Here is a 27,904-nt window from a genome sequence, read left to right as displayed (position 1 = left end):
AGCATTTATTTCGAGAGGACTAGAGTATAAAAGTAAGGGTGTGATGCTGAGGCTTTGTAAGACACTGGTGAGGCCTCACTTGGAGAACAGCGAGCAGCTTTGGGCCCCTTATGTTCTGGCATAGGACAGGGCCTAGAGGCAATTCAGAATGATCCCAGGAATGAAGGGGTTAACAGAGGAGAGTTTGATGCTCTGGGCCTGTGCTCGCTGGAGTTTAGAAGATTGGTGGGGGGAGGAATCTCACTAAAACTTATTGAAAGGTCTGGACAGAGTGAAGGTGGGGGGGGGGGATGTTCCTCACATAGTGGGGGAGTCTAGGGCCGGAGGGCACAGCCTCCGAACAGAGGGATGTCCATTTAGAACAGAGACGAGGAGGAATCTCTTTAGTCAGAGGGTGGTGAATCTGTGGAATTCATTGCACAGGCAACTGTGAAGGCCGGGCCATTGGGTGTATTTAAAGCAGAGATTGATAGGTTCTTGATTAGTCAGGGTGTGAAAAGTTTGGGGGAGAAGGCAGGAGAATGGGGTTGAGGGGGGTTAATAAATCAGGCACGGTGGAATGGCAGAGCAGACTCGATGGGCTGAATGGCCTAATTCTGCTCCTGTGTCTTATATGGTGTAAAGCCAGACATGGTAGGTAGTGAGATCAGAGACCACCTTATCATACAATCTAATCTCTCCACACTCCCTCTTCTCTCTTTTTCCATTCCTCATTCCGACTCCCCTCCCACCCCTTCTCCTCTCACATCCCTCTGGTGCCCCCTCCTCCATCCCTCTCTCCCACAGTCCACTCTCCAGATTCCCTCTTCATCAATCCCCTCCCAGCTTCCTTACCACTGAGGTTAGGCTCACTGCTGCCACTCTTTGGGGAGATTTGGGGGAGGGGTGAGGGAGCTTGAGCTCATTTGTCATCCTCCTGTCAACTAGAACTCACTCATGGCTGGCAAAGATATTTTTAAAAACTTAAGCTGCAATAACACCTTCACCTGCTCCTTCTCCTCTGGGGTCACGTGATTGCTCGTAGATTTGATCTTCTGCAGTCTCGCCTGATGAGATGCACATTCTTGCTTTAAGGCTGCAATTTTCACCGACATCTCTTCAGTCGTCATCGAATTATTGAGATCCTTAAGTTCTAATTCAGACAGAAAATAGGTTAATGTCCATCTCCATCTCATAAGGTAGACGTAAATGTACAGGTGTAACCAGTACATCATACAGTACGGAACAGACACATCCTGCACAGCGAAATTCCGACTAAACTCCAGCTACACAACGTCTACAATCTAAATACAGACCCAAAATAGGTTAACGAGAGACGGGGGGGGGGGGGGGGGGTGACGGCAGAGTGTCATTTTAAAAGATGTAGAGTTTAAGTGTGATAAATGTGAGATGATGCATTTTGAGGAGGTTATCGAAGACAGGTCCCAAGCTTGGAAAAGAGGAGGGCTGGGCATGGGGGTGAGCAACGCCTGCCCCGTAAAAACTCAGAGCCGCAGAAATGCTAACAGAAATTCCAAACTACCATCCCTGGGAGAGGAACAAAGTCGTGTGGTGAAAGCTGAAGTCAACCTTCGGCTCAGGGCAGAGGATTATGGTGAGCTGCTGACAGCTGCCTTTGTCTCAGTAGGCGTCAAAGGCTTTAGAAGATTGGGACCAGGACATGTACCAGGGATAGCAAGGAGCAGCAGCGCCATGAGGTGAGAATCTGTGCGTCAGGGGTTCGATAGGTGTTTAATTAGTCAGGGTGTCAAGGGTTACGGGAGAGGGGTAATAAATCAGCATGGATGAGCGGCAGAGCAGACTCAATGGGCCAAATCCAACATCATAGGTTGTCCCCAGGAAAGATGCCTGAACTTGGTGGCATAGATAGATAATGCGGCTGAGAGAGATGATGGGATGGCTGGCCGGCATTTCATGGCAGGGGACTGAATATAGGAGCAGGCAGGTTATGCCCCAGCTTTATAACATTGATAAAGGACAGCATACAATCCTGGAAAATGAAGAAAGAAAAATAAAAAGAGGATGCAGAGGAGATTCATCAGGACGTTGCATGGGGTGGAGCATTTTAATTAATTATTTTATTCAGAGATTGAGCAGCACCAGACTGCCCGGCAACCCACTGATTTAACCCTGGCCTGATCATGGGACGGATACAATGACCAATTAACCTACCAACCAGTACGTTTTCGGACGGCGGGAGGAAACCCACGGGGAGGAACAGACACACAGGAATTGAACTCCGAGTACCCCGAGCTGGCAATGCTTTGCACTAACCACTACTTTACCACGGAGCCCTAATTGTGGGGAACTGGAGGAAAGGAAGAGAGGGCATGAAGGGGTAGAGATGGGGTAGCCTGAGAGGATCTGTTACCCCTAGACGGGAATAAAACTGCAGATCACAATCTGTGGTCAGGGGCAAGAGGTTCAGAGAGGATCGAAGTAAGTCATTCAATTCCCAGGTGAACTACCTCCACAAGCACTTCAATCACCCAGGGTCTGAAGGCTACAGGCCACGTGTTGGAAGGTGGGATAAAACGCTGACAGGAGCCCACTGGACAGTGCACCAGACCGCCTGCAACCCTCTGACTCAAGAGGACCCGCTTCCCACATCCTTACGGTTCAGACCGCTTCGCATTCCAGTTATTACCAACAGCACGCCCCTCAGCATTCTCTTTAATAACGGTCCCAAGTCCCTCTCACCGTGCTCCTTCTCCACATGAGTCACTTCTAAAGATCTTTGCTGACTCCTCTCTGATGCCTTCACATCTCCCCGCATGGGGAGGGGGGGGGGGGGGGTACATAAAATTGACGGCAGTACACAGCTTCTGCCACCAGGGGTCAGGCAGGTGCTTTATAAAGAAACACCGAGCAGTGACAAAACCTGCGAATCCCACGCCACCTCTATTGAAACAGAGGGAGTCCACCCCTTCAGACAATCCCACACCTGCTCTAATTCCCATTACCTACGGACAATCCCACACCTGCTCTAATTCCCATTACCTACGGACAATCCCACACCTGCTCTAATTCCCATTACCTACGGACAATCCCACACCTGCTCTAATTCCCATTACCTACGGACAATCCCACACCTGCTCTAATTCCCATTACCTACGGACAATCCCACACCTGCTCTAATTCCCATTACCTACGGACAATCCCACACCTGCTCTAATTCCCATTACCTACGGACAATCCCACACCTGCTCTAATTCCCATTACCTACGGACAATCCCACACCTGCTTTTATTCCCATTACCTACGGACAATCCCACACCTGCTTTTATTCCCATTACCTACGGACAATCCCACACCTGCTCTAATTCCCATTACCTACGGACAATCCCACACCTGCTCTAATTCCCATTACCTACGGACAATCCCACACCTGCTCTAATTCCCATTACCTACGGACAATCCCACACCTGCTCTAATTCCCATTACCTACGGACAATCCCACACCTGCTCTAATTCCCATTACCTACGGACAATCCCACACCTGCTTTTATTCCCATTACCTACGGACAATCCCACACCTGCTCTAATTCCCATTACCTACGGACAATCCCACACCTGCTTTTATTCCCATTACCTACGGACAATCCCACACCTGCTTTTATTCCCATTACCTACGGACAATCCCACACCTGCTTTTATTCCCATTACCTACGGACAATCCCACACCTGCTTTTATTCCCATTACCTACGGACAATCCCACACCTGCTTTTATTCCCATTACCTACGGACAATCCCACACCTGCTTTTATTCCCATTACCTACGGACAATCCCACACCTGCTTTTATTCCCATTACCTACGGACAATCCCACACCTGCTTTTATTCCCATTACCTACGGACAATCCCACACCTGCTTTTATTCCCATTACCTACGGACAATCCCACACCTGCTTTTATTCCCATTACCTACGGACAATCCCACACCTGCTTTTATTCCCATTACCTACGGACAATCCCACACCTGCTTTTATTCCCATTACCTACGGACAATCCCACACCTGCTTTTATTCCCATTACCTACGGACAATCCCACACCTGCTTTTATTCCCGACATTACCTACGGACAATCCCACACCTGCTTTTATTCCCAATACCTACGGACAATCCCACACCTGCTTTTATTCCCGACATTACCTACGGACAATCCCACACCTGCTTTTATTCCCAATACCTACGGACAATCCCACACCTTTTATTCCCATTACCTACGGACAATCCCACACCTGCTTTTATTCCCATTACCTACGGACAATCCTACACCTGCTTTTATTCCCATTACCTACCGACAATCCCACACCTGCTTTTATTCCCATTACCTACGGACAATCCCACACCTGCTCTAATTCCCATTACCTACGGACATTCCCACACCTGCTTTTATTCCCATTACCTACGGACAATCCCACACCTGCTTTTATTCCCAATGCCTACGGACAATCCCACACCTGCTTTTATTCCCATTACCTACGGACAATCCCACACCTGCTTTTATTCCCATTACATACGGACAATCCCACACCTGCTTTTATTCCCATTACCTACAGACAATCCTACACCTGCTTTTATTCCCATTACCTACGGACAATCCCACATCTGCTTTTATTCCCATTACCTACGGACAATCCCACACCTGCTCTAATTCCCGACATTACCTACGGACAATCCCACACCTGCTTTTATTCCCGACATTACCTACGGACAATCCCACACCTGCTTTTATTCCCGACATTACCTACGGACAATCCCACACCTGCTTTTATTCCCATTACCTACGGACAATCCCACACCTGCTCCAATTCCCATTACCTACGGACAATCCCACACCTGCTTTTATTCCCGACATTACCTACGGACAATCCCACACCTGCTTTTATTCCCGACATTACCTACGGACAATCCCACACCTGCTTTTATTCCCGACATTACCTACGGACAATCCCACACCTGCTTTTATTCCCGACATTACCTACGGACAATCCCACACCTGCTTTTATTCCCATTACCTACGGACAATCCCACACCTGCTTTTATTCCCGACATTACCTACGGACAATCCCACACCTGCTTTTATTCCCATTACCTACGGACAATCCCACACCTGCTTTTATTCCCGACATTACCTACGGACAATCCCACACCTGCTCTAATTCCCATTACCTACGGACAATCCCACACCTGCTTTTATTCCCATTACCTACGGACAATCCCACACCTGCTTTTATTCCCGACATTACCTAGGGACAATCCCACACCTTTTATTCCCATTACCTACTGACAATCCCACACCTGCTTTTATTCCCATTACCTACGGACAATCCCACACCTGCTCTTATTCCCATTACCTACGGACAATCCCACACCTGCTCTAATTCCCAATACCTACGGACAATCCCACACCTGCTTTTATTCCCATTACCTACGGACAATCCCACACCTGCTTTTATTCCCATTACCTACGGACAATCCCACACCTGCTTTTATTCCCAATACCTACGGACAATCCCACACCTGCTTCTATTCCCGACATTACCTACGGACAATCCCACACCTTTTATTCCCATTACCTACGGACAATCCCACACCTGCTTTTATTCCCATTACCTACGGACAATCCCACACCTGCTTTTATTCCCAATACCTACGGACAATCCCACACCTGCTTTTATTCCCAATACCTACGGACAATCCCACACCTTTTATTCCCATTACCTACGGACAATCCCACACCTGCTTTTATTCCCATTACCTACGGACAATCCCACACCTGCTTTTATTCCCATTACCTACGGACAATCCCACACCTGCTTTTATTCCCATTACCTACGGACAATCCCACACCTGCTTTTATTCCCATTACCTACGGACAATCCCACACCTGCTTTTATTCCCAATACCTACGGACAATCCCACACCTGCTTTTATTCCCATTACCTACGGACAATCCCACACCTGCTCTTATTCCCGACATTACCTACGGACAATCCCACACCTGCTTTTATTCCCATTACCTACGGACAATCCCACACCTGCTTTTATTCCCATTACCTACGGACAATCCCACACCTGCTTTTATTCCCATTACCTACGGACAATCCTACACCTGCTTTTATTCCCATTACCTACGGACAATCCCACACCTGCTTTTATTCCCGACATTACCTACGGACAATCCCACACCTGCTTTTATTCCCATTACCTACGGACAATCCCACACCTGCTTTTATTCCCATTACATACGGACAATCCCACACCTGCTTTTATTCCCATTACCTACGGACAATCCCACACCTGCTTTTATTCCCATTACCTACGGACAATCCCACACCTGCTTTTATTCCCATTACCTACGGACAATCCCACACCTGCTTTTATTCCCGACATTACCTACGGACAATCCCACACCTGCTCTAATTCCCATTACCTACGGACAATCCCACACCTGCTTTTATTCCCATTACCTACGGACAATCCCACACCTGCTTTTATTCCCGACATTACCTAGGGACAATCCCACACCTTTTATTCCCATTACCTACTGACAATCCCACACCTGCTTTTATTCCCATTACCTACGGACAATCCCACACCTGCTCTTATTCCCATTACCTACGGACAATCCCACACCTGCTCTAATTCCCAATACCTACGGACAATCCCACACCTGCTTTTATTCCCATTACCTACGGACAATCCCACACCTGCTTTTATTCCCATTACCTACGGACAATCCCACACCTGCTTTTATTCCCAATACCTACGGACAATCCCACACCTGCTTCTATTCCCGACATTACCTACGGACAATCCCACACCTTTTATTCCCATTACCTACGGACAATCCCACACCTGCTTTTATTCCCATTACCTACGGACAATCCCACACCTGCTTTTATTCCCAATACCTACGGACAATCCCACACCTGCTTTTATTCCCAATACCTACGGACAATCCCACACCTTTTATTCCCATTACCTACGGACAATCCCACACCTGCTTTTATTCCCATTACCTACGGACAATCCCACACCTGCTTTTATTCCCATTACCTACGGACAATCCCACACCTGCTTTTATTCCCATTACCTACGGACAATCCCACACCTGCTTTTATTCCCATTACCTACGGACAATCCCACACCTGCTTTTATTCCCAATACCTACGGACAATCCCACACCTGCTTTTATTCCCATTACCTACGGACAATCCCACACCTGCTCTTATTCCCGACATTACCTACGGACAATCCCACACCTGCTTTTATTCCCATTACCTACGGACAATCCCACACCTGCTTTTATTCCCATTACCTACGGACAATCCCACACCTGCTTTTATTCCCATTACCTACGGACAATCCTACACCTGCTTTTATTCCCATTACCTACGGACAATCCCACACCTGCTTTTATTCCCGACATTACCTACGGACAATCCCACACCTGCTTTTATTCCCATTACCTACGGACAATCCCACACCTGCTTTTATTCCCATTACATACGGACAATCCCACACCTGCTTTTATTCCCATTACCTACGGACAATCCCACACCTGCTTTTATTCCCATTACCTACGGACAATCCCACACCTGCTTTTATTCCCATTACCTACGGACAATCCCACACCTGCTTTTATTCCCATTACCTACGGACAATCCCACACCTGCTTTTATTCCCATTACCTACGGACAATCCCACACCTGCTTTTATTCCCATTACCTACGGACAATCCCACACCTGCTTTTATTCCCAATACCTACGGACAATCCCACACCTTCTTTTATTCCCATTACCTACGGACAATCCCACACCTGCTTTTATTCCTGTCCGTCACTCTAGATAATTACTGATTAAATACAATGACCATCCTACCCTCGGCAAAATCACTCATTAAAGATAATCACTAATCAAATATAATCACTGTCCCTCCCTCCGGATAATCACTGATTGAATATAATCAGTCTCCCTCCCCCACCCCCTCCCCCCAGATAATCTCTGATTAAGTATAATCACCATTCCTACCCCCCCCCAGATATAATCATAGTCCCTCCCTCCAGATAATCTGAGATTAAATATCATCACTGTTCCTCCCCCAGCTAATCACTATTTAGATATAATAGCTATCCCTCCCCTGGATAACCAGTGATTAAATATAATCACCATCTCTCTCTCCCCGGATAATCACTGATTTAATAGAAACACTGTTTCCTCCCCAGATAATCACTGATTAAATATAATCATGGACTCCCCCCACCCGATAATCACTGATTAATCATAATCACTATCCCCCCCAGATAACGACGGGTTAAATTACAGTAATCTATCGATTACTGGAGACGCAGATGATCTCACAAGCTGCATGTGGGCCAAGGGAAGAAAATTTCCCCAGTTTTGTATTGCCTTCTGACACCGATGAGGTGACAAACAACCCATGCACATCCCCCTTCCCACCTGTTTCCATCTGACGGCAGCTCTGCTGAATGCTGCTGAACTTCTCACTCAGCTCTCGGATCTGATTATCGAGTGCCTTCAGATCCGCTTCACCGACCGCTGTAAATTGACTCTAAACAGAATCAGATTGGACAAGAGTCAAACCACTGGTAAAACTAACAACTGGTTACCTGATGCCAAGAGAGAGGAATGAGCCGATGTTTGGCCATGACAGGAACGGGCTCATAGCCTTTACGAAGGGGCAGATCCGGGGCGGCATGGCCTGGGCCAGACAGCGAACAACGAGCTGCTGATGTTTGACCGATTTAAGCACAGGGCCAGGTTGGGAAGGTATCGACTCGAGGTCTGAGAGTGATTCAAAGTGGCAGGGCCTGGTTGGGGATGGGTCAAATCGAGGCAGCGGGGGCCAGGTCCAAGAGGTTATCGAACTGGCAGGGCCAGACTGGGAAGGTTCGGGTGTTGGGGCCGGAGGCAAGGGACGGGCCGATATCCAGCAGGTTTTTTGCAACTTCTGCTGATGGATGGTGGAAGAGTGTGTGTCTGGGGTGGGGTGGGCGTCTTCGACATTGCTGGCTGCTTTACTGAGGCAGGGAGAGAGAAGGGAGACTGTCAGAGGTAGGTGAGGGTCTTTGATCATGCTGAGGCAGCGTGGGGTATGGACAGAGTCCATGGAGGGGAGAAGCGGGTAGGTGAGGGTTTTTGATTGTGCTGAGGCAGAGTCTGTGGAGAGGAGAAGGAAGAATGTCCTAGGTAGGTGAGGGTCTTTGATCGTGCTGAGGCAGACAGAGTCCGTGGAGGGGAGAAGGGAGAATGTCCGGGGTAGGTGAGGGTCTTTGATTGTGCTGAGACAGAGTCTGTGGACCAAGGCACAATGGATCCAGATAGGATGTTTTCTCCAGGGTCAATAGAACTGGAGTGGGTCGATGGGGAATTGCCGAGTTTCTTTTGCCTCCTTGGGAGTAAAAGGGAGGCAGTTGGCAATGGTGATCAAGTGAATCCTCCGAGTAAATTTGGTGGTGTCAGGGACAACAGAGATGGTTATCTAAGATTACAGCAGGATCAAGAACTTGGGAAGTGGGACGAGGAGTGGCAGAGGGTCTGAGCTACAAGGACATCTTTCCTGTCACGTAGGAGGCAAAGAAAGCCTTTACAGATATAAAATCGAGGGACGAAGAAGGTGGTCCTTTTCCTTAGGAGTGGCAAGTCTAAAACTAAAAGACAGATTTAAGGTGAGGAGAAAGATTCGAAGAGGGGGTCCAATGGAAAACAGTTTTTAGAAGGTGGTGGGTAGGTGCAATATGCTGTCAGAGAAAGCTGTAAAGGTGGGTCCAAATACAACATTTAACAGGAAGCCTAAGAGAGCCTTTGGCACTGTGGCCTCACAAATCAAAGTATTATGTATAGGAAATGGGATGTCAAGTTGAAGCTGTATAAGACACTAATTCGGAGCATTGTGTGCAGATCTGGTCACCTACCTACAGGAAAGATGTAAATAAGGTTGAAAGAGTGTAGAGAAAATTTATGAGGATGTTGCCGGGTCTGGAGGACCTGGGTTACGTATCAAATAGGTTTGAACTTTATTCCTTGAAACACAAGATTAAGGGGAGATTTGACAGAGGTACGAGGGGTATAGATAGGGTAAACGCAAGCAGATTTTTCCACTGAGGTTGGGTGGGACTATAACCAGAGGTCATAGGTTAAATGTGAAAGATGAAAAGTTTAAGGGGAACATGAGGGCAAATTTCTTCACTCAGGGGGCCGTGAGCGTGTGGACTGAGCTGACGGCACAAATGGGGAAAAAGATTCTGATAGTCTCAGAGGAAACCCAAATTTGTTCAACATTTCCGAATAGCAAAAACACTCTAATGCAGGCAGAACCCTGGTAAGCCTCCTCTGCACCCTCTCCAAAGCTTCCCCATCCTTCCAGTAATGGGACAACCAGCGGTGCACACAATATTCCAGGCAGAGAATAATCACAGCCCGAAAAGACGAAATGTTCAAAGTCAAAGTGGAGCAACGAAAAACCTACTTTCAACAGCGTCACAGGCAAATAGAATCACACCAGCAGCATTCACAAGAAAGGAATTATAGACAATTAGATCAAAAATGTCCGTTTTAGGTCGCAGGATTTAAGCGGTCACAGTGTCGCTAAAATGTAGTGATTAGTGTTGCTTTGGTTCATCCAAGAGCCAAACAAAGCCATAAGACATAGCAGCGGGATTAGACCATTTGGCCCATCAAATCTGGTCTGCCATTTTATCATGGCTGATTTATTATCCCTCTTAACCTCTATTCTCTTATAACCTTTGACACCTTGACTAATCAAAAACCTCCGTTTTAAATATACTCAATGACTTGGTCTCCACATCTGTCTATGGCAATGAATTCCACAGATTCACCACCTTCTAGCTAAAGAAATTCCTCCTCATCTCTGTTCTAAATGGATGTCCTTCTGTGGCTGTGCCCTCTGGTCCTAGACCCCCACCATCGGAAACATCCTCTCCACATCCACGCTATCTGTGTCCTCTGGTCCTAGACTCCCCCACTATAGGAAACACCCTCTCCACATCCACTCAATCTGTGTCCTCTGGTCCTAGACTCCCCCACTATAGGAAACATCCTCTCCACATCCACTCTATCTGTGTCCTCTGGTCCTAGACTCCCCCACTATGGGAAACATCCTCTCCACATCCACGCTATCTGTGTCCTCTGGTCCTAGACTCCCCCACTATAGGAAACACCCTCTCCACATCCACGCTATCTGTGTCCTCTGGTCCTAGACTCCCCCACTATAGGAAACATCCTCTCCACATCCACTCTATCTGTGTCCTCTGGTCCAAGACTCCCCCACTACAGGAAACATCCTCTCCACATCCACTCTATCTGGGTCTTTTAATGTCCCATCGGTTTCAATCAGATAACACCCCTCTTCCGCCAATCTTCTGAACTCCAGTGAGTACAGGCCAGGTGGTATCAAATGCTGCACAAACATTAACAAAAGGTTGAAAGGAGGTAGCTGTTCCAGAACCTGGGTTGCACTTCAGGCTTCTGCGCCTCCTCCCTGATTGCTGCAGCTGTGAGAAGACATGGGAAAGCTCAGATGCGGGGACCTTTGAAAAGGGCAGCACCTCTGGTAGATACTACTAACCGTGGTTCCAGCACAGAAAACTACTTTCATAGAACAGGAACAGGCCATTCAGGCGAACCAACTAGAAGAGCAAAATACTAATCCCTCCTCCCTACACCATGTCCGAATCCCTCCATCTTCCTTACACCTGTGTGCTTAACCAAACGTCTCCTCCGATGTATTTACCATTACCACCAGACCAGGCAGTCTACTCCAGGCATCCACAATTTTCTGAGGTAAAAACTTACCCCTTGAACCTACCCTCTCTCACCTTCAATACCTGCCCTCTGGTATTAAATATTTCAACCCTGGGAAACGGATACTCACTGTCAACTTGATCTATGCCTCTCACAATCTTGTAAACCTCTATCAGGTGTCCTCTCGGCCTCCAGCGCTCCAGAAAAAAGTAACCTAAGTTCGTCCAACCTCATGTTATAACACACGCCTGCTAAACCAGGCAGCATCCTGCTAAACCTCTTCTGCACCCTCTCCGGAGCCTCAACATCCCTCCTACAGTGGGGTGACCAGAACTGTATGCAATACTCCAGATGTGGCCTCACCAGAGTTTTATGAAGTTGCAACATAACCTCCTGACTTTTGAACTCAGTGCTTCAACTCATCAAAGCAACCATTCCATCAGCTTTCTCAACCACCTTATCGACCTACGTCACCATTTTCAAGGTGCTACGAACTTGGAGATCTCTCTGCTGCAGGGGCAACCCCAAGCTTCCCGTTGTCGACCACAAATGTTTTGTGGCCTCCCGTAATGTTACACTGAGGATAAACGTACAGCACCTCATATTCTGTCTGGGCACACTGCTGCCTTCTGGAAATAAAAAAATGCTAAAACTCCTGCCTGCAGTGCCCAAGAAGAACAATGTCGGCTGCCTTAATGAGTATCGCCAGTTAGCACTCACATTGACAGAGATGAAATGCTTTCAGAGGTTGGTCATGTCTAGACTGAACTCCTGCCTCAGCAAGGACTTGGACCCATTTCAGTTTGCCTATTGCCACAATAGGTCAATGGCAGACGTAATCTCAATGGCTCTCCACACCTAGACAACACAAACACCTACGTCAGGGTGCTGTTCATCAACTATAGCTCAGCATTTAAAACCATCATTCCCACAATCCTGATTGAGAAGTTCCAGAACCTGGGCCTCTGTACCTCACTCTGCAATAGGATCCTTGGCTTCCTAACCGGAACACCACAGTCTCTGCAGATTGATGATAACGCTGGTGCACCTCAGGGGTGTGTGCTTAGCCCACTGCTCTACACTCTGTATAGACATGTCAATGTAACTAGGCATAGCTCAAATACTATCTATAAATTTGCTGATGATACAACCATTGTTGGTAGAATCTTAGGTGGGGATGAGAGGGCATACAGGAGTGAGATATGTCAACTAGTGGAGTGGTGCTGCAGCAACAACCTGGCACTCAACATCAGTAAGATGAAAGAGCTGATTGTGGATTCTGGAAGGGTAAGATGGAGGAAAAAAAATACCAATCTCATAGAGGAATCAGAAGTGGAGAGAGTGAGCAGCTTCAAGTTCCTGGGTGTCAAGATCTCTGAGGATCTAACCTGGTCCCAACATATCGATGTAGTTATAAAGAAGGCAAGACAGTGACTATACTTCATTTGGAGTTTGAAGAGATTTGGCATGTCAACAATTTCACTCAAAAACTTCCATAGTTGTACTGTGCAGAACATTCTGACAGGCTGCAATGATCATAATATGATAGAATTCATCCCATATTTCGAGAGGGAGAAGATGAAGTCAGATGCATCAGTATTACAGAGGTATGAGAGAGGAGTTGGCCAAAGTTGATTGAAACAGGACACCAGCAGGGATGACAGCAAAAGAGCAATGGCTAAGAGTTTCAAGGGGCAATTCCGAAGGCCCAGGATAGATGCGTCCCAAAGAGGAAGAAGGATTTTAAAGGCAGGATGAGGGTGACAAGGGAAGTCAAAGCCAACATAGAAGCCAAAAAGGGGCATATAATAGAGCAAAGATCAGTGGGAAGTTAGAGGATTGGGAAGCTTTTAAAAACAACAAAAGGCAAATTAAGAAAAGACATTGAGGAGGTAAAAATGGAATACGAAACTAAACTAGCCAACAATATTAAAGAGGACACAAAAAGTAGATTTTTCAGATGCACAAAGAGTGAAAGAGAGGCAGGAGTAGATAACGGACTGTTGGAAAGTGACACCAGAGAGGTAGTGAAGGGAGACAAGGAAATGGTGGAAGAATTGAATAAGTATTTTGCATCAGTCTTCACTGTGGAAGACATCAACAGTATGCCAGAAATCAGAGTGCGTCAGGGGCAGATGTGAGTAAAGCTGCCATCACTAGGGAGAAGGTGCTCCAGAATAGTTCTGGGAATGAAAGGGTTTTCACGTTACGAGCACTGGATGGCTCTGGGCCTCTACGTACTGGAGTTTAGAAGAATGAGGGGTATCCAACTGAAGCCCATTGCATGTTGAAAGGCCTGGATAAAGTGGATGTTTCCTGTAGTGGGGGGATGTAGGACCAGAGGGCACAGATAGAGTGGATGTGGAGAGGATGTTTCCTATAGTGGGGAGTCTAGGACCAGAGGACACAGATAGAGTGGATGTGGAGAGGATGTTTCCTATAGTGGGGGAGTCTAGGACCAGAGGACACAGATAGAGTGGATGTGGAGAGGATGTTTCCTATAGTGGGGGAGTCTAGGACCAGAGGACAGAGATAGAGTGGATGTGGAGAGGATGTTTCCTATAGTGGGGGAGTCTAGGACCAGAGGACAGAGATAGAGTGGATGTGGAGAGGATGTTTCCTACAGTGGGGGAGTCTAGGACCAGAGGACACAGATAAGTGGATGTGGAGAGGATGTTTCCTACAGTGGGGGAGTCTAGGACCAGAGGACACAGATAGAGTGGATGAGGAGAGGATGTTTCCTATAGTGGGGGAGTCTAGGACCAGAGGACACAGATAGAGTGGATGTGGAGAGGATGTTTCCTATAGTGGGGGAGTCTAGGACCAGAGGACACAGATAGAGTGGATGGGGAGAGGATGTTTCCTATAGTGGGGGAGTCTAGGACCAGAGGACACAGATAGAGTGGATGGGGAGAGGATGTTTCCTATAGTGGGTGAGTCTAGGACCAGAGGACACAGATAGAGTGGATGTGGAGAGGATATTTCCTGTAGTGGGGGGAATGCAGGACCAGAGGGCACAGCCTCAGATTGCGAGACACCACTTTTGAACAGAGATGAGGTGGAAATTCTTTAACCAGTGGGTGATGAATCGGTGGAACTCATTGCCAAGGATGGCTGTGGAGGCCAAGTCATTGAGTATGTTTAAAGCGGAGGTTGATAGATTCTTGATTAGTAGGGGGTGTCAACGGTTACAGGGTGGGAGAATAAATCAGCCATGATAGGATGGCAGATGGGCCCAACGGCCTAATTCTGCTCCTATGCTTTATGGTCTAATTATCTATAATGTTTGTTTAGCATTCAGTCCTCCACAGAGAATTGTTTCGTTAGCTGACCATATCTTTGATTTCATCTCATTTTTCTACTTTGTGGCGTTACGTGCTCCCTATTGCGTGGTGACCAGAATTCTATCTAAATACTGGGTCGGGCACGCCGGTGAAGCGCGCAGGGCCTGGGCACGCCGGTGAAACGTACATGGCCTGGGCACGCCGGTGAAACGTATCGGGCCGGGCACGCCGGTGAAGCGTGCAGGGCCTGGGCACGCCGGTGAAGCGTGCAGGGCCTGGGCACGCCGGTGAAGCGTGCAGGGCCTGGGCACGCCGGTGAAGCGTGCAGGGCCTGGGCACGCCGGTGAAGCGTGCAGGGCCTGGGCACGCCGGTGAAGCGTGCAGGGCCTGGGCACGCCGGTGAAGCGTGCAGGGCCTGGGCACGCCGGTGAAGCGTGCAGGGCCTGGGCACGCCGGTGAAGCGTGCAGGGCCTGGGCACGCCGGTGAAGCGTGCAGGGCATGGGCACGCCGGTGAAGCGTGCAGGGCCTGGGCACGCCGGTGAAGCGTGCAGGGCCTGGGCACGCCGGTGAAGCGTGCAGGGCCTGGGCACGCCGGTGAAACGTATCGGGCCGGGCACGCCGGTGAAGCGTATCGGGCCTGGGCACGCCGGTGAAGCGTATCGGGCCTGGGCACGCCGGTGAAACGTATCGGGCCGGGCACGCCGGTGAAACGTGCGGGGTCTGGGCATGCCGGTGAAGCGCGCGGGGACTGGGCACGCCGGTGAAACGCGCGGGGACTGGGCACGCCGGTGAAACGTACAGGGCTGGGCACGCCGGTGAAATGTACAGGGCTGGGCACGTCGGTGAAGCGCAGGTCCGGGCACGCCGGTGAAGCGTATCGGGTCGGGCACGCCGGTGAAGCGTATCGGGCCTGGGCACGCCGGTGAAACGTATCGGGCCGGGCACGCCGGTGAAGCGTGAGGGGCCTGGGCACGCCGGTGAAGCGTGAGGGGCCTGGGCACGCCGGTGAAGCGTGAGGGGCCTGGGCACGCCGGTGAAGCGTGAGGGGCCTGGGCACGCCGGTGAAGCGTGCGGGGCCTGGGCACGCCGGTGAAGCGTGCGGGGCCTGGGAACGCCGGTGAAGCGTGCGGGGCCTGGGCACGCTGGTGAAATGTATTGGGCTGGGCACGCCGGTGAAGCGTACAGGGCCGGGCACGCCGGTGAAGCGTATCGGGCCTGGGCACGCCGGTGAAACGTATCGGGCCGGGCACGCCGGTGAAGCGTGCGGGGCCTGGGCACGCCGGTGAAGCGTGCGGGGCCTGGGCACGCCGGTGAAGCGTGCGGGGCCTGGGCACGCCGGTGAAGCGTGAGGGGCCTGGGCACGCCGGTGAAGCGTGCGGGGCCTGGGCACGCCGGTGAAGCGTGCGGGGCCTGGGAACGCCGGTGAAGCGTGCGGGGCCTGGGCACGCTGGTGAAATGTATTGGGCTGGGCACGCCGGTGAAACGTACAGGGCCGGGCACGCCGGTGAAGCGTATCGGGCCGGGCACGCCGGTGAAGCGCGCAGGGCCTGGGCACGCCGGTGAAACTTGCAGGGCCTGGGCACGCCGGTGAAACGTATCGGGCCGGGCACGCCGGTGAAACGTGCGGGGTCTGGGCATGCCGGTGAAGCGCGCGGGGACTGGGCACGCCGGTGAAACGTACAGGGCTGGGCACGCCGGTGAAGCGTGCAGGTCCGGGCACGCCGGTGAAGCGTGCAGGTCCGGGCACGCCGGTGAAGCGTATCGGGTCGGGCACGCCGGTGAAGCGTGAGGGGCCTGGGCACGCCGGTGAAGCGTGAGGGGCCTGGGCACGCCGGTGAAGCGTGCGGGGCCTGGGCACGCCGGTGAAGCGTGCGGGGCCTGGGCACGCCGGTGAAGCGTGCGGGGCCTGGGCACGCCGGTGAAGCGTGCGGGGCCTGGGCACGCCGGTGAAGCGCGCGGGGCCTGGGCACGCCGGTGAAACGCGCGGGGCCTGGGCACGCCGGTGAAGCGCGCGGGGCCTGGGCACGCCGGTGAAACGTACAGGGCCGGGCACGCCGGTGAAGCGCGCGGGGCCTGGGCACGCCGGTGAAATGTATTGGGCTGGGCACGCCGGTGAAACGTACAGGGCCGGGCACGCCGGTGAAGCGTATCGGGCCGGGCACGCCGGTGAAGCGCGCAGGGCCTGGGCACGCCGGTGAAGCGCGCAGGGCCTGGGCACGCCGGTGAAGCGCGCAGGGCCTGGGCATGCCGATGAAACTTGCAGGGCCTGGGCACGCTGGTGAAACGTATCGGGTCCGGGCACGCCGGTGAAACGTGCAGGGCCTGAGCACGCCAGTGAAACGCGCAGGGCCGGGCACGCCGGTGAAACGTGCAGGGCCTGGGCACGCCGGTGAAACGTGCAGGGCCTGGGCACGCCGGTGAAATGTATTGGGCTGGGCACACCGGTGAAGCGCGCGGGGCCTGGCACGCCGGTGAAATGTATTGGGCTGGGCACACCGGTGAAACGTACAGGGCCGGGCACGCCAGTGAAATCTAATTCCTCACCTGATCAGCAAAGTAAATCTTCTGTTTCCCGTACACCTTCTCTTTAATTTTGCCATCATGTGCGAGCTGCTCAAGGGCTTTCACTACAACCTGCCACAAAAGATTTCACAAAAGATTACTCCCATAAAACTTCCCACCTTTCTCACGGGCACCAAGCTCAGCCTCGGAGTTATAATTAAAGGGAAACCAGGATTCAATGCACTCTCGCTGCTGTACTGCAACACGGTGGACACCCTCCGCAGGGTTAGTCCAGCCCAGAATACCCTCTCCATTCAGTTATCAACATGCGCCACTTCCTGCCGACAACTTATTCTCCAAAAAATTACATTTGGAATGTGAAACTAATTCATCCAATGACAAACACAGAAGAAAACATAAACAAATTGCAGAAATTTATAGCAAAAGACTGTTAGGTCCCTGTTGTATTGGCCAAAAATGGAGCAGTTTATATTCCCAAATTCCCAGATGTTGGTCTACAGGCTCTCTCAGAGATTCTGTTTTCTCTCAACACCCCTGTCACACGGGTTGGAGAAAAACAGATCAACGATGCTCACTCTGTAAACACCAGTAACATATTTTACATCTCAAATCAACAGGCTCTGGATTCAAAACAGAGTAACAATGCTCACTCTGCTAACTTAAATATAATTTTTGTCTCATCTCAAATGAACGGACTGTGGGTTCAAGTGTTCACTCCGCTAAGTTCAATACAATTCTACACGTCTTCAGATCAGTAGATTCAAGAATGTTTAATGTCATTTTCAGTACACAGGCACAAAGGAGAATAACATAATTGTTACACTTGATCTGATGCCACAAAAAAAACATGAAGATTAAAAGCACAATAACAGAAAGGACAATTAATATCAGTACATAAGATAGCTGTTATACAGAGATTGATAGGGGTGTCTGTACATAATGTGACAGACAGGAAATGCTAACATAGTAGTTGGGGGGGTGAGTGGGTGGAGATGGTGATCGAGGGAGGTGAGTGGGTGGAGATGGTGATTGGGGGGGGTCAGTGGGTGGAGATGGTGATTGAGGGGGGGTCAGTGGGTGGAGATGGTGATTAAGGGGGGTCAGTGGGTGGAGATGGTGATTGAGGGGGGTCAGTGGGTGGAGATGGTGATTGGGGGGGGTCAGTGGGTGGAGATGGTGATTGAGGGGGGGTCAGTGGGTGGAGATGGTGATTGAGGGGGGTCAGTGGGTGGAGATGGTGATTGGGGGGGGTCAGTGGGTGGAGATGGTGATTGAGGGGGGGTCAGTGGGTGGAGATGGTGATTAAGGGGGGTCAGTGGGTGGAGATGGTGATTGGGGGGGGTCAGTGGGTGGAGATGGTGATTGAGGGGGGGTCAGTGGGTGGAGATGGTGATTAAGGGGGGTCAGTGGGTGGAGATGGTGATTGAGGGGGGTCAGTGGGTGGAGATGGTGATTGGGGGGGGTCAGTGGGTGGAGATGGTGATTGAGGGGGGGTCAGTGGGTGGAGATGGTGATTGAGGGGGGTCAGTGGGTGGAGATGGTGATTGAGGGGGGTCAGTGGGTGGAGATGGTGATTGAGGGGGGTCAGTGAGGTGATGGTGATTGAGGGGGGTCAGTGGGTGGAGATGGTGATTGAGGGGGGTCAGTGGGTGGAGATGGTGATTGAGGGGGGTCAGTGGGTGGAGATGGTGATCGAGGGAGGTGAGTGGGTGGAGATGGTGATTGGGGGGGTTAGTGGGTGTAGATGGTGATTGAGGGGGGGTCAGTGGGTGGAGATGGTGATTGAGGGGGGTCAGTGGGTGGAGATGGTGATTGAGGGGGGTCAGTGGGTGGAGATGGTGATTGGGGGGGTTAGTGGGTGTAGATGGTGATTGAGGGGGGTCAGTGGGTGGAGATGGTGATTGAGGGGGGGTCAGTGGGTGGAGATGGTGATCGAGGGGGGTCAGTGGGTGGAGATGGTGATTGAGGGGGTGTCAGTGGGTGGAGATGGTGATCGAGGGGGGTCAGTGTGTGGAGATGGTGATTGAGGGGGGTCAGTGGGTGGAGATGGTGATTGAGGGGGGTCAGTGGGTGGAGATGGTGATTGAGGGGGGTCAGTGGGTGGAGATGGTGATCGAGGGGGGGTCAGTGGGTGGAGATGGTGATTGGGGGGGTCAGTGGGTGGAGATGGTGATCGAGGGGGGTCAGTGGGTGGAGGGTGATCGAGGGGGGTCAGTGGGTGGAGATGGTGATTGAGGCGGGATCAGTGGGTGGAGATGGTGATTGAGGGGGGATCAGTGGGTGGAGATGGTGATTGAGGGGTGTCAGTGGGTGGGGTTGGTGATCGAGGGGGGTCAGTGGGAGGAGATGGTGATCGAGGGGGGTCAGTGGGTGGAGATGGTGATTGAGGGGGGAACAGTGGGTGGAGATGGTGATTCAGGGGGGTCAGTGGGTGGAGATGGTGATTGGGGGGGTCAGTGGGTGGAGATGGTGATTGAGGGGGGTCAGTGGGTGGAGATGGTGATTGGGGGGGTTAGTGGGTGTAGATGGTGATTGAGGGGGGTCAGTGGGTGGAGATGGTGATCGAGGGGGTCAGTGGGTGGAGATGGTGATCGAGGGGGGATCAGTGGGTGGAGATGGTGATGGGGGGGGTCAGTGAGGTGATGGTGATTGAGGGGGGTCAGTGGGTGGAGATGGTGATTGAGGCGGGATCAGTGGGTGGAGATGGTGATCGAGGGGGGTCAGTGGGTGGAGATGGTGATCGAGGGGGGTCAGTGGGTGGAGATGGTGATTGAGGCGGGATCAGTGGGTGAAGATGGTGATTGAGGGGTGTCAGTGGGTGGGGTTGGTGATTGAGGGGGGTCAGTGGGAGGAGATGGTGATCGAGGGGGGTCAGTGGGTGGAGATGGTGATTGAGGCGGGATCAGTGGGTGGAGATGGTGATTGAGGGGGGTCAGTGGGTTGATGGTGATTGAGGGGGGTCAGTGGGTGGGGATGGTGATTGGGGGGGTCAGTGGGTGGAGATGGTGATTGAGAGGGGTCAGTGGGGGTGATGGTGATTGAGGGGGGTCAGTGGGTGGAGATGGTGATTGAGGGGGGTCAGTGGGTGGAGATGGTGATTGAGGGGGGTCAGTGGGTGGAGATGGTGATTGAGGGGGGTCAGTGGGTGGAGATGGTGATTGAGGTGGAGTCAGTGGGTGGAGATGGTGATTGAGGGGGGTCAGTGAGGTGATGGTGATTGAGGGGGGTCAGTGGGTGGAGATGGTGATTGAGGCGGGATCAGTGGGTGGAGATGGTGATTGAGGGGTGTCAGTGGGTGGAGATGGTGATTGAGGGGGGTCAGTGGGTGGAGATGGTGATCGAGGGGGTCAGTGGGTGGAGATGGTGATCGGGGGGGTCAGTGGGTGGAGATGGTGATTGAGGGTGGGTCAGTGGGTGGAGATGGTGATTGGGGGGTCAGTGGGTGGAGATGGTGATTGAGGGGGGTCAGTGGGTGGAGATGGTGATTGAGGGGGGTCAGTGTGTGGAGATGGTGATCGAGGGGGGTCAGTGGGTGGAGATGGTGATTGAGGGGGTGTCAGTGGGTGGGGATGGTGATCGAGGGGGGTCAGTGGGTGGAGATGGTGATTGAGGGGGGTCAGTGGGTGGAGATGGTGATTGAGGGGGGTCAGTGGGTGGAGATGGTGATTGAGGGGGGGTCAGTGGGTGGAGATGGTGATTGGGGGGTCAGTGGGTGGAGATGGTGATTGAGGGTGGGTCAGTGGATGGAGATGGTGATTGAGGGGGGTCAGTGGGTGGAGATGGTGATTAAGGGGGGTCAGTGGGTGGAGATGGTGATTGAGGAGGGTCAGTGGGTGGAGATGGTGATTGAGGGGGGTCGGTGGGTGGAGATGGTGATTGAGGGGGGGTCAGTGGGTGGGGATGGTGATTGAGGGGGGTCAGTGGGTGGAGATGGTGATTGAGGGGGGTCAGTGGGTGGAGATGGTGATTGAGGGGGGTCAGTGGGTGGAGATGGTGATTGAGGGGGGTCAGTGGGTGGAGATGGTGATTGAGGGGGGTCAGTGGGTGGAGATGGTGATTGAGGGGGGTCAGTGAGGTGATGGTGATTGAGGGGGGTCAGTGAGGTGATGGTGATTGAGGGGGGGTCAGTGGGTGGAGATGGAGATTGAGGGGGGTCAGTGGGTGGAGGGTGATTGAGGGGGGGGTCAGTGGGTGGAGATGGTGATTGAGGGGGGTCAGTGGGTGGAGATGGTGATTGAGGGGGGTCAGTGGGTGGAGATGGTGATTGAGGGGGGTCAGTGGGTGGAGATGGTGATTGAGGGGGGTCAGTGGGGGTGATGGTGATTGAGGGGGGTCAGTAGGTGGAGATGGTGATTGAGGGGGGTCAGTGGGTGGAGATGGTGATTGAGGTGGAGTCAGTGGGTGGAGATTGTGATCGAGGGGGTTCAGTGGGGTGATGGTGATTGGGGGGGGTCAGTGGGTGGAGGTAGTGATTGGGGGGGGTCAGTGGGTGGAGATGGTGATTGAGGGGGGTCAGTGGGTGGAGATGGTGATTGAAGGGGGTCGGTGGGTGGAGATGGTGATTGAGGGGGGTCAGTGGGTGGAGATGGTGATTGAGGGGGGTCAGTGGGTGGAGATGGTGATCGAGGGGGGTCGGTGGGTGGAGATGGTGATCGAGGGGGGTCAGTGGGTGGAGATGGTGATCGAGGGGGTTCAGTGGGTGGAGATGGTGATTAAGGGGTGTCAGTGGGTGGAGATGGTGATTGAGGGGGGGTCAGTGGGTGGAGATGGTGATTGAGGGGGGGTCAGTGGGTGGAGATGGTGATTAAGGTGTGTCAGTGGGTGGAAATGGTGATTAAGGGGTGTCAGTGGGTGGAGATGGTGATTGAGGGGGGGTCAGTGGGTGGAGATGATGATCGAGGGGGGTCAGTGGGTGGAGGTAGTGATTGAGGGGGGGTCAGTGGGTGGAGATGGTGATTGAGGGGGGTCAGTAGGGGAGAAGGTGATTGAGGGGGGTCAGTGGGTGGAGATGGTGATCGAGGGGGTTCAGTGGGTGGAGGTAGTGATTGAGGGGGGTCAGTGGGTGGAGATGGTGATTGAGGGGGGTCAGTGGGTGGAGATGGTGATTGAGGGGGGGTCAGTGGGTGGGGTTGGTGATTGTGGGGGGGTCAGTGGGTGGAGATGGTGATTGAGGGGGGTCAGTGGGTGGGGATGGTGATTGGGGGGGTCAGTGGGTGGAGATGGTGATTGGGGGGTCAGTGGGGTGATGGTGATTGGGGGGTCAGTGGGTGTGGATGGTGATTGAGGGGGGTCAGTGGGTGGAGATGGTGATTGAGGGGGGTCAGTGGGTGGAGATGGTGATCGGGGGGGTCAGTGGGTGGAGATAGTGATTGAGGGGGGTCAGTGGGTGGAGATGGTGATTGAGGGGGGGTCAGTGGGTGGAGGTAGTGATTGAGGGGGTTCAGTGGGTGGAGATGGTGATTGGGGGGAATCAGTGGGGTGATGATGATTGAAGGGGGGTCAGTGGGTGGAGATGGTGATTGGGGGGGTCAGTGGGTGGAGATGGTGATTGAGGGGGGATCAGTGGGGTGATGATGATTGAGGGGGGGTCAGTGGTTGGAGATGGTGATTGAGGGGGGTCAGTGGGTGGAGATGGTGAGGGGGAGGTCAGTGCGTGGAGATGGTGATCGGGGGGTCAGTGTGTGGAGATGGTGATCGAGGGGGGTCAGTGGGTGGAGATGGTGATTGAGGGGGGGGTCAGCGGGTGGAGATGGTGATTGAGGGGGGGTCAGTGGGTGGAGATGGTGATTAAGGACGGTCAGTGGGTGGAGATGGTGATTGAGGGGGGGTCAGTGGGTGGAGATGGTGATTGAGGGGGGGTCAGTGGGTGGGGATGGTGATTGGGGGGGGTCAGTGGGTGGAGGTGGTGATTGAGGGGGGTCAGTGGGGTGATGGTGATTGGGGGGTCAGTGGGTGGAGATGGTGATTGAGGGGGGTCAGTGGGTGGAGATGGTGATTGAGGGGGGTCAGTGGGTGGAGATGGTGATTGAGGGGGGTCAGTGGGTGGAGATGGTGATTGAGGGGGGTCAGTGGGGGGGATGGTGATTGAGGGGGGTCAGGGTGGGATGGTGATTGATGGGGGTCAGGGGGGGATGGTGATTGAGGGGGGTCAGTGGTGGAGATGGTGATTGAGGAGGGTCAGTGGGGGGGATGGTGATTGAGGGGGGTCAGTGGGGGAGATGGTGATTGAGGAGGGTCAGTGGGGGGGATGGTGATTGAGGGGGGTCAGTGGGGGAGATGGTGATTCAGGGGGGTCAGTGGGTGGAGATGGTGATTGAGGGGGGTCAGTGTGTGGAGATGGTGATTGAGGGGGGTCAGTGGGGTGATGGTGATTGGGGGGTCAGTGGGTGGAGATGGTGATTGAGGGGGGGTCAGTGGGAGGGGATGGTGATTGGGGGGTTCAGTGGGTGGGGATGGTGATTGAGGGGGGTCAGTGGGTTGATGGTGATTGGGGGGGTCAGTGGGTGGAGATGGTGATCGGGGGGTCAGTGGTGGGGTTGGTGATTGAGGGGGGGTCAGTGGGTGGAGATGGTGATCGAGGGGGGTCAGTGGGTGGAGATGGTGATTGAGGGGGGTCAGTGGGTGGGGATGGTGATTGAGGGGGGTCAGTGGATTGATGGTGATTGGGGGGGTCAGTGGGTGGAGATGGTGATTGAGGGGGGTCAGTGGGTGGAGATGGTGATTGAGGGGGGTCAGTGAGGGGGATGGTGATTGAGGGGGGTCAGTGGTGGAGATGGTGATTGAGGGGGGTCAGTGGGTGGAGATGGTGATTGAGGGTGGTCAGTGGGTGGAGATGGTGATTGAGGGGGGTCAGTGGTGGAGATGCTGATTGGGGGGGTCAGTGGGTGGAGATGGTGATCGGGGGGGTCAGTGGGTGGAGATGGTGATCGGGGGGGTCAGTGGGTGGAGATGGTGATTGAGGGGGGTCTGGGTGGAGATGGTGATTGAGGGGGGTCTGGGTGGAGATGGTGATTGAAGGGGGTCGGTGGGTGGAGATGGTGATCGGGGGGGTCAGTGGGTGATGGTGATTGAGGGGGGTCAGTGGGGGGGATGGTGATTGAGGGGGGGTCAGTGGTGGAGATGGTGATTGAGGGGGGTCAGTGGGTGGAGATGGTGATTGAGGGGGGTCAGTGTGTGGAGATGGTGATTGAGGGGGGTCAGTGTGTGGAGATGGTGATTGAGGGGGGTCAGTGTGTGGAGATGGTGATTGAGGGGGGTCAGTGGGGTGATGGTGATTGGGGGGTCAGTGTGTGGAGATGGTGATTGAGGGGGGTCAGTGGGTGGAGATGGTGATCGAGGGGGGTCAGTGGGTGGAGATGGTGATTGAGGTGGAGTCAGTGGGTGGAGATGGTGATTGAGGGGGGTCAGTGAGGTGATGGTGATTGAGGGGGGTCAGTGGGTGGAGATGGTGATTGAGGCGGGATCAGTGGGTGGAGATGGTGATTGAGGGGTGTCAGTGGGTGGAGATGGTGATTGAGGGGGGTCAGTGGGTGGAGATGGTGATCGAGGGGGTCAGTGGGTGGAGATGGTGATCGGGGGGGTCAGTGGGTGGAGATGGTGATTGAGGGTGGGTCAGTGGGTGGAGATGGTGATTGGGGGGTCAGTGGGTGGAGATGGTGATTGAGGGGGGTCAGTGTGTGGAGATGGTGATCGAGGGGGGTCAGTGGGTGGAGATGGTGATTGAGGGGGTGTCAGTGGGTGGGGATGGTGATCGAGGGGGGTCAGTGGGTGGAGATGGTGATTGAGGGGGGTCAGTGGGTGGAGATGGTGATTGAGGGGGGTCAGTGGGTGGAGATGGTGATTGAGGGGGGGTCAGTGGGTGGAGATGGTGATTGGGGGGTCAGTGGGTGGAGATGGTGATTGAGGGTGGGTCAGTGGATGGAGATGGTGATTGAGGGGGGTCAGTGGGTGGAGATGGTGATTAAGGGGGGTCAGTGGGTGGAGATGGTGATTGAGGAGGGTCAGTGGGTGGAGATGGTGATTGAGGGGGGTCGGTGGGTGGAGATGGTGATTGAGGGGGGGTCAGTGGGTGGGGATGGTGATTGAGGGGGGTCAGTGGGTGGAGATGGTGATTGAGGGGGGTCAGTGGGTGGAGATGGTGATTGAGGGGGGTCAGTGGGTGGAGATGGTGATTGAGGGGGGTCAGTGGGTGGAGATGGTGATTGAGGGGGGTCAGTGAGGTGATGGTGATTGAGGGGGGTCAGTGAGGTGATGGTGATTGAGGGGGGGTCAGTGGGTGGAGATGGAGATTGAGGGGGGTCAGTGGGTGGAGGGTGATTGAGGGGGGGGTCAGTGGGTGGAGATGGTGATTGAGGGGGGTCAGTGGGTGGAGATGGTGATTGAGGGGGGTCAGTGGGTGGAGATGGTGATTGAGGGGGGTCAGTGGGTGGAGATGGTGATTGAGGGGGGTCAGTGGGGGTGATGGTGATTGAGGGGGGTCAGTAGGTGGAGATGGTGATTGAGGGGGGTCAGTGGGTGGAGATGGTGATTGAGGTGGAGTCAGTGGGTGGAGATTGTGATCGAGGGGGTTCAGTGGGGTGATGGTGATTGGGGGGGGTCAGTGGGTGGAGGTAGTGATTGGGGGGGGTCAGTGGGTGGAGATGGTGATTGAGGGGGGTCAGTGGGTGGAGATGGTGATTGAAGGGGGTCGGTGGGTGGAGATGGTGATTGAGGGGGGTCAGTGGGTGGAGATTGTGATTGAGGGGGGTCAGTGGGTGGAGATGGTGATCGAGGGGGGTCGGTGGGTGGAGATGGTGATCGAGGGGGGTCAGTGGGTGGAGATGGTGATCGAGGGGGTTCAGTGGGTGGAGATGGTGATTAAGGGGTGTCAGTGGGTGGAGATGGTGATTGAGGGGGGGTCAGTGGGTGGAGATGGTGATTGAGGGGGGGTCAGTGGGTGGAGATGGTGATTAAGGTGTGTCAGTGGGTGGAAATGGTGATTAAGGGGTGTCAGTGGGTGGAGATGGTGATTGAGGGGGGGTCAGTGGGTGGAGATGATGATCGAGGGGGGTCAGTGGGTGGAGGTAGTGATTGAGGGGGGGTCAGTGGGTGGAGATGGTGATTGAGGGGGGTCAGTAGGGGAGAAGGTGATTGAGGGGGGTCAGTGGGTGGAGATGGTGATCGAGGGGGTTCAGTGGGTGGAGGTAGTGATTGAGGGGGGTCAGTGGGTGGAGATGGTGATTGAGGGGGGTCAGTGGGTGGAGATGGTGATTGAGGGGGGGTCAGTGGGTGGGGTTGGTGATTGTGGGGGGGTCAGTGGGTGGAGATGGTGATTGAGGGGGGTCAGTGGGTGGGGATGGTGATTGGGGGGGTCAGTGGGTGGAGATGGTGATTGGGGGGTCAGTGGGGTGATGGTGATTGGGGGGTCAGTGGGTGTGGATGGTGATTGAGGGGGGTCAGTGGGTGGAGATGGTGATTGAGGGGGGTCAGTGGGTGGAGATGGTGATCGGGGGGGTCAGTGGGTGGAGATAGTGATTGAGGGGGGTCAGTGGGTGGAGATGGTGATTGAGGGGGGGTCAGTGGGTGGAGGTAGTGATTGAGGGGGTTCAGTGGGTGGAGATGGTGATTGGGGGGAATCAGTGGGGTGATGATGATTGAAGGGGGGTCAGTGGGTGGAGATGGTGATTGGGGGGGTCAGTGGGTGGAGATGGTGATTGAGGGGGGATCAGTGGGGTGATGATGATTGAGGGGGGGTCAGTGGTTGGAGATGGTGATTGAGGGGGGTCAGTGGGTGGAGATGGTGAGGGGGAGGTCAGTGCGTGGAGATGGTGATCGGGGGGTCAGTGTGTGGAGATGGTGATTGAGGGGGGTCAGTGGGTGGAGATGGTGATTGAGGGGGGTCAGTGGGTGGAGATGGTGATTGAGGTGGAGTCAGTGGGTGGAGATGGTGATTGAGGGGGGTCAGTGAGGTGATGGTGTTTGAGGGGGGTCAGTGGGTGGAGATGGTGATTGAGGCGGGATCAGTGGGTGGAGATGGTGATTGAGGGGTGTCAGTGGGTGGAGATGGTGATTGAGGGGGGTCAGTGGGTGGAGATGGTGATCGAGGGGGTCAGTGGGTGGAGATGGTGATCGGGGGGGTCAGTGGGTGGAGATGGTGATTGAGGGTGGGTCAGTGGGTGGAGATGGTGATTGGGGGGTCAGTGGGTGGAGATGGTGATTGAGGGGGGTCAGTGGGTGGAGATGGTGATTGAGGGGGGTCAGTGTGTGGAGATGGTGATCGAGGGGGGTCAGTGGGTGGAGATGGTGATTGAGGGGGTGTCAGTG

At 53.5% G+C, this 27,904-nt stretch overlaps 1 protein-coding gene across 1 annotated transcript; it reads right to left on the bottom strand.

Annotated features, from left to right (window-relative positions):
• Nucleotides 1–986: 986 nt before the first annotated feature.
• Nucleotides 987–17,713, bottom strand: LOC132387723 (homologous-pairing protein 2 homolog; the record flags this gene model as incomplete). Its single annotated transcript, XM_059960084.1, has 3 exons — nt 987–1,132; nt 8,471–8,582; nt 17,624–17,713. Coding segments are annotated over 3 exons (348 nt in total), but the record flags the coding sequence as incomplete, so codon positions are not given.
• Between the last annotated feature and the right edge of the window lie 10,191 nt (nt 17,714–27,904).

The sequence above is a fragment of the Hypanus sabinus genome, unplaced genomic scaffold, assembly GCF_030144855.1.
Source record: "Hypanus sabinus isolate sHypSab1 unplaced genomic scaffold, sHypSab1.hap1 scaffold_2138, whole genome shotgun sequence".
Lineage (NCBI taxonomy): Eukaryota > Metazoa > Chordata > Chondrichthyes > Myliobatiformes > Dasyatidae > Hypanus > Hypanus sabinus.
This window is presented reverse-complemented; position numbering and strand designations above follow the sequence as displayed.